This window comes from Strongylocentrotus purpuratus, unplaced genomic scaffold, assembly GCF_000002235.5.
Source record: "Strongylocentrotus purpuratus isolate Spur 01 unplaced genomic scaffold, Spur_5.0 spur5_scaffold_2, whole genome shotgun sequence".
Lineage (NCBI taxonomy): Eukaryota > Metazoa > Echinodermata > Echinoidea > Camarodonta > Strongylocentrotidae > Strongylocentrotus > Strongylocentrotus purpuratus.
In genome coordinates, this window is record NW_022145605.1 from 34075148 (window position 1) to 34083085 (window position 7938).

The following is a 7938-nucleotide window of genomic DNA, read 5'->3' on the forward strand; positions in this document are numbered from 1 at the left end:
TAAAATCATAATTTTCCTTGTACTGAAATAGTTGGGTCTGGGTCTATATGTCCTTGAGGTGATAACTGGAGAGCGATTGAGCTCAGACCAAGATGAAAATAACGGACGTTTAGGAAATGATATCAGTTTAGTAAAATTGAAGAAACAGGGTGAAAAACAAAACAAATAAGCACACCTTTCGAATTCCATCAGAATAATCAAAGCTACACTAATCATTACGTTTTTCCCTTTTCTTTTATCTTGTATTCCTGTAGAATTCGAATCATGGCTGACGCATTAAAGAATGTTATTGCTCAGAGTCTGGAGTGTCCTGTATGTCTGAACACCTTCAACGATCCCAAGATCCTGTCTTGCTCTCACACCTACTGCAAGGCCTGTCTGGACAACCTCTTAAAATGCCTTGGTAGCCACGAGATGCTCCGATGCCCTGTCTGCAGAGCTGAAACGCAGGTCCCAAACCAAGAAGTAAGCAGATTACCGGCAAGTCTAGCTTTAAAGTCTCTCATAGAGGACATGAAGGATCATTATCAGTTTTGCACGAATTGTAAATCCGAGGACAAGCCCCAAGCTGTTGTCTACTGTCAAGACTGTGGCAAGTATTTATGTAGCACTTGTCACAACAAACACTCTCAGTGGCCAGACTTCATCGGTCATGAGGTCTTAGCCATGAGTGAGATTGTATCAGGGAAAGTGTCAGTACGTATATACCGAAAATGCAAGAAACACCCCAAAGAGGATGAGGAGTGGTTCTGTTCCGACTGCAGGAGATTTGCCTGCTTCAAGTGTGTTGTCATGGAGCATACAAACGAAGGGCATCGGGTCATCGAGACAGCTGTTTATGAAAGCAGCCACATAAAGAGTATCGAGGACCTCAAATCCAAGGCGGACAAGAAACGCTCTTGCTTTCAGAAATACGTTGATTTCATCGACGAACAGAAGGAGCGTGTGAACAATGTTCAGAAGCAGTGTACAGATGATATCAACAAAGCATATAAAGAATCAGTCCAACAGTTAAGAGAGAGGAAAGACATCCTCATTGGTGAAGTCAAGGGTAGGACCGAAGGAGTAGAGAAAGAACTGGACAAAATGAAGAAATCGGTTGTGGAGCACATTACTCACTTGACCACCATAGCTGACGTGGTAACCAATATGACAAAGATACCGTCAGATATGGATGCTTTGGCTGCACACGACACTCTATGTCAGGACTTACAAGAGGCCTTAAAACAAGAAGATCCTAACTACAAGCAGCCGAGGCAATCGAGCAGGAAAGGAAAATGTGTCAGTTTTAAGAGGAACGTTGGAATGGACGTGCTAGCTCTCGGTAGAATCGTAAATGCAGTTGCAAAGAACATCGCTTTGCCTACTAAGAATAACATGATTGCCTTGGTTAGTACACCAGACGGTAGGATGGCAGTGGCCGGATGTAACCCAGGTGGCGTGGAGATCTTCTCTGCTGATGGTCATCACAAGAAGAAAATTTTCAAGGATATTAAGATTCGTGGAGTAGGGTTCCTCTCTGATGATCGGTATGTTTTACTTGATCGCTCAAACAATATCACACTGTACACACAAGAGTACACAAAGTTCAATGTAATGTTTGAGACACTGAGTGACAATGAAGGTGGAATTGCTAGCCTCACTGTAGACAGTAATGATCAGATATATGTTAGCTACTGGAACGCTCGGAAGATCCAGGTATTCTCACCAGCAGGTGGGAAGGCGATCAGGGAGATATCATGTAATGGGTATTTACCTTGGCAGATTACTAGTTATAATACTTACATAATCGTCGCATCTGGTAATACAAATACAATCCGATTGATTGACAAACAAGGTGTTGTAAAATATAAGTTAACTAAATCAGGGGACGATCTATATCCTGCGGTGTCTCAAGGGAATACAATTATGATAGCCGCGTTGAAGCGCGATGTAGATTTGGTCAGCATTGATGAGTACACCAACGAGCTGAAGCATATCCAGAACCTCGTCACTGATTACAAGATTGAGAAGCCCGAGATTAAGTGGTACCATCTCCAGCAGTACCGATCAGGAGAGATCGCTTTCTGTACTCGTGATAGACTCTATATATTCCACTAAAATAATGGATGACTCCCCTTTACCTGCACTGAATGATAACACTGTCTTCAGGCCCGTAGGGAGAGGGGGGGGGAGTACGATGTGTGCGACCGGACCTGTTTTTTCTGGTATAAACAAGCTCGTTGAAAAATAAAGAGAAACAAAATATCTCGTTAAAAAACGGACTTATACCCGCCCCCTTTTTCGAAAGCTTCCAACAGGCCTGGCGTTTCTGTGACCTCATAAAGTGTATATAACATCCAATGGAATCAGTTATATTTTGAACTAGGTGAATTTGAGATTTGGTGACTGTTTCAGAAATGATATATCTAGATCATGTAGATCAGTTTGAATGATTGAACCATTCTAAAAAGTAACCTTTCATTTAATATACTTCGGGAGTTTTTATCTTTCAACATTTTGTTGTTGATGATGACTCTACATGTGAATCTGAATTGTTGATAGCTGTTGTAAATGTGACAGTAAATGATGTAAACACAATTTAATTGTGGACAAAAAGATTGCCTTACGGTAGGAAATAATCATCATAGTGATAGACTCTATGCATTTCACATCACTGTCCGATTATTCAAACTAGTTTTTATAGTTTAGCCAGAATCATGAGAAGAAATGCCACATTTTCATAATAATTTCTATTTTTTACAATATCTCTAGTTGAGTACTAAAGAGTTCAAGAGTTATGTAAGTCGACCAATTAATTTTATGATGAATGTTGCAAATGTATTGTAAAACCAATCTTAAAATTAAGAATTTTTTTCCCATCTGAATGGCTGTGATATCTTGTTTCCTGTTTTCTATGTTAATTTTCCGTCTAGCTGAGTACATGAGAGAATTAGTATTGAACTTGTCGGAAATACCCAATTCATTTATCCACTTTTGGGGGATATTTCGTTTTGTCTGTGTTTCAATCTTTTTCAGTTTCTGTTCTTAATATATTGTCCATAGACATTTGAGTCAATCCTATCTGAACCCAGTAAAATGAAATAGTATGTATTAGGAAGGAATCTTACTGATTTTAACGAATGCAGACAAAATAGAGAAATTAGTTTTTATAAGATTTCGTGAAATCTTGACTCTAAAGCTACTCTATGTTCGCTTTGTACTGTAGTTTTCATTAAACATCACCCAGCAATTCTGTTTGTCATATCTGTGGCCGGAATATGAAATTGTAAGGTCCTCCTGTGTTTGAAAATAAATACACTATCATAAGAAATAAAAAATTAAAGAAGATATTTTTGGGACATTTTCCATATTAAACAAATGGGGTAGCAATCGAATAGAGTTGCCTATCTATATAGGGGGCCAAACTGACTCCAAAATAACCTCACAAACTTGTATAAATCGACCATTTTTTTCATTCTGTGTATTAATGTCATTTCTTGTTGGGTCTCATGTTGGTCTGGGTATCAACTAAACTAATGATGATCCAAGATTTAAAACTAAATAAGTAAGCAAACATAAGAAGAAATTAAAACAAAAACAGCTGAAAGTTACTCTTGCAAATTACTATTAATTTAATTTGATTTTTGTTGTCCTTTTCCTTGATCTATTTGATAATATCGCGCACGGTGATGTGTATTTTGTGTTGTAGGAATGTTGTGTTTTGTTATGTCATTAAAATCTGGTACACGTATTTAACTGTTAATTATATCTTCTTTAGGTTAGCCATTTTTGTACATTTTGTACATTTTTGTACAGATGCATATAGATGTATTGTATTTTATCATTTTGTGTGACAATATATTATTTCATGTACACGTAATTTTTTATGTATGTTATTCTTTAATTGAATTGATGAATTGAATTGGATTGAAACAAAACTATAGTTACTGATACGATATTATATTGTTATGATGACATATGTCTTCCTATCGCGACCACACCAATCCCTTGTTTTCAAAACTAAAAACTCTAAAAGCTGATGATATAAATTTTCTACAAATAGCACTTTTTTTTGTTTCGCTTACAAAATGGTCTACTACCTTCATACTTCCCCCCGTTGTTTAATTTGAATAAAACCATCCACTCTTACCCCACAAGGCAAACTGAAAAATTCCATTTAAAGGAGTCACACCAAGAAGCAAAAGTGTATTGAATTGATGCAAAATTCATATCATTGCGAAGGGGAAGCCTTACTGATCAAATACAACAAATTTCCTCTTCAAAATATGTTTGGGGCCCGCAGAAATCAACTTTCAAAAATGTTAGTTTTGAGATCCAGATTTACTGCCTTCAGCAGTCCTTCGTATGACGTCACTATTATGACGTCACACCCTGGACACGGCTGTCTAGCTGCAGACTAATACACGCGCGACTGCGGTATGCGGCCGGTACCGAGCTGTTTGTCCAGGGTGTGACGTCACTATTCAGAGCTCGCTACGCTCGTGTGTTTGGCTTACGTTCGGGGGCGCTTGGGGGTCTAAGAAGGGTCTTGAAAAATTGCATTTTACGCCTTTCCATGATATCTATATGATTTCTCAGCAAATTATTCGTGTTTTTCAAGAGAAAATCTTTCTATCCATATGTAATTTGTTCTAATTATCAGTTGTTAAGCAGGGCTCCCACTTATCCGAGTTGGAGTCTCGAGTTGTGGCGAGCTTGCGCAAGCTTATTGCTAGCCGTTTTATCATTAAAACATATTTCTTGATATCAAAAATGTAATTCTTAATATCACGAAATCGAATTCTTGATATCACGAATTCAATTCTTGATATCAAGAATTACCAATGCTTTACAACGTAAAATTATTTCTTGATATCAAGAAATATGTTTTAATAATAAAACGGCTTGCCATAAGCTTGCGCCAGCTCGCCACAACTCGAGGCTCTAACTCGGCTAAGTGGGAGCCCTGCTTTAGTAAAGTTTCTTTCTGTAGCTCCTTTAAGAAATCCAAAAACCGCATTGGCTCTCAAATCCATTAAACACGCCGGCCCAGACATCTGGAACTCTCTGCCCATTGTACTTAGGACATTGTATTCGTTTAAGAAGGCAGTTAAAACTATGTTATTGTCTAAGTATTGATCATATCGTGTGTAATTCTACTGTATTCATGTTCGTGTGTACATTGACTGTATATTCAACAATGATGTGTAATCGTCCATGACCTAGCATCGTTTTTCCACTCATGAATGAACCTGCATTCAATCAGTAGATGTATGAGATTTATTGCACGTCAAGCTACTTTGCTTATTTCTGTAGCCCTCCTGCATCTAATGTATGTTAATTATGCATTCAATAATTTGTTTAAATTCAATATATTTGTTTAAATTTAATATATTCGTTTAAATTCAATATATTCGTTTAATTTCGTTTATTATCTGTATAAAATTATAAACACTTGAAATATTGTATCAAACCATTTTATGTTCATGAAAATGTATGATGGAAAAAAGAAAAAAAATGCAGAAACCAATAAATCAAATCAAATCAAATCAAATGTATTTACAAAACATCATATGAAATATGTGATGTCTACGGGATTATTTGCAGGGGGTGTGCAAGTGTGTATTTTAATTATTTATTTATTTATTTCGCATCTTTATAGAGAGTATCATGTTCAGCTATATAATCATTACGAAACATTGTTAAAAACATTAAAATAGGCTGGTTTACAACAGGGCTCTGTTTAAAAAAACATAAATATGACAATGAACAATATTATAATATAATATTGTTCATTGTCATATAAAAATTACAGGGGTGACGAAGGCTACACACACACACACACACACACACAAATGTTTACCACCTGTTTACAAAATAGAAATTACATTAAATCAAGCATAAAATGTTGATACAAGGGGGCAGCATTTTTTTTAACGCTAGATGGAGCTTGTACTGTGCAACATATAGTTGTACCACTGTTATACAGTGCGTCCCAGAAAAAACGAAACCGAGAACCATCGATGTTTTATCATAACTTAATCACAATTATATTTAATAAATGACACATATTTGGAAAGCTTAGATACTCCTCTTTCATTTGATGCAACTTATATAATGCATATTTCACGCATGAGTGATTACCAGCAATTTGAAGAGAGGAAATCAAAAGGTCATTTGACGGGTGGTATCCCAATTTCAAGGAGAAAATAACATTTCTAGAAAGTTCAATTTCTGCCCTTTCATATGACACCTCAATCAGGAAAAATGAGCCAGGAATAACAAAGTTCTGTTTGTTTAAAGTCATGCTTGCATTTCCATAATTTGATTAAACGGGTTCGTTTTTACTGGCTGCCTGCCGTTGCAACGAACAGAATTGACAAAAGACTTAACTCCATTTCGTTGACGATCAGCCATGCACAAAGAAGACGAAAGACCTGATGCCTGGCTGATCTTCAACGAAATGGAGTTAAGTCTTTTGTCAACTCTGTTTGTTGCTACGGCAGGTAGTCAGTGAAAACGAACTCGTTTGATCAAATTAGGGAAATGCAAGCATTTTTTTAAACAAACAGAAGTTTGTTATTCCTAGCTCGTTTTTCCTGATTGAGGTGTCATATGAAAGGGCAGAAATTGAACTTTCTAGAAATGTTATTTTCTCCTTGAAATTGAGATACCGCCCGCCAAATGACTTTTTGGTTTCCTCTCTTCAAATTGCTGTTAATCACTCATGCGTGAAATATGAATCATATGAGTTGCATCACATGAAAGATGAGTATCTAAGCTTTCCAAATATGTGCCATTTATTAATTATAATTGTGATTAAGTTATGATAAAACATCGATAGTTCTCGGTTTCGTTTTTTCTGGGACGCACTGTATATGAATGTGTACTCCGATTTCTTATGCAGGTATAATGTCTACTGTGATCGAGTTGTTATTCCATCTTTCTCAAAATTTAGCACGAATTTAAACCTTTCTCCTAAAGCAATACGGTAGACACCAAAATTTGTATGAGGTATTGTAAATACTTTTATTTGGATTACCAAATAAATTTTGATTCACATCGAATTCAGATTGAGTTTTTCATATATCGCACAGTTGAAAGAGCTGTTGTGCAAGAGAGTCGCATTAAATCCACACAATCGTAATCGGTAATCCCTGACTATACCTGAATGGATACGGCGTTTCCACCTTCACGGATTAGCACCGCTTTTCCTAAGCCCCGGACTATTTTGACTTCTGTTCTCAATAAAGCTCTTAGCACCGCATTTCAAGAGTTAACACCCCGATTGCGATGCTGACCCTGCTTTTCCGGGGCCAAATAATCCCGTATAAGTATACTACCAATGGGCCTACCCCACTTTGGTAAAACCGAGTGTGAAAACGAAGTGAGCTAAGGAAAATATTACCAGTGTGAAAAGCATCTCTTTCTCTCTCTCTTTCTCTCTCTCTCTCTCTCTCCCTTTCCCTCTCTCAAATCTCTCCCTTTTTCTCTCCTTTCCAAGCTCAGTGAATACTACATTTTTATTTCATTCTGTCACGTTATTTACCACCAAATGAATGATGTTTTTTTCATCCCTTAACACTGCTTGAAAACCTTTGTCTAGGAAATAATAGTCTAACATTTTCATTTCGGTCAAAATTATGGTTAAAAAGCAGATAAAACGTTTCAAACGGCGTTATGTACAAATGTCATTAAACCCTTTTTACCTGTATGCTGAACAGAGATCGGGAATGGAAAGTCAGACAGAACTGCTTCTGCTTCAAACAGGAGAATGAGAGAAAGAGAATGGGGCGCAAGGGAGACTGAGTCACATTGGAACAGAGAGATGGGGGGGGGGGTTGGGGAGAAAGCTAGAGAAAGAGAGAGAGAGAGAGAGAGAGAGAGAGAGTAAAAATGGAAACAAATAAGACATAGAGAGAGAATATGCGGACCGACACAGATATCCGCATACAG

The 7938-nt window shown here is 37.1% G+C and overlaps 1 protein-coding gene across 1 annotated transcript; it reads left to right on the forward strand.

Annotated features, from left to right (window-relative positions):
* The first annotated feature begins 264 nt into the window (after nucleotides 1-264).
* LOC105440433 (RING finger protein 207-like) lies at nucleotides 265-2100 on the forward strand. Its single transcript, XM_011670546.2, has one exon. The coding sequence runs from the start codon at nucleotides 265-267 to the stop codon at nucleotides 2098-2100; it is 1836 nt and encodes a 611-aa protein (XP_011668848.2).
* Nucleotides 2101-7938: the final 5838 nt, after the last annotated feature.

What these genes read in the sequence shown, in the direction of transcription:
- LOC105440433 (XM_011670546.2), top strand. Translation starts at nt 265, where the DNA reads ATGGCTGACGCATTAAAGAATGTTATTGCTCAGAGTCTGGAGTGTCCT.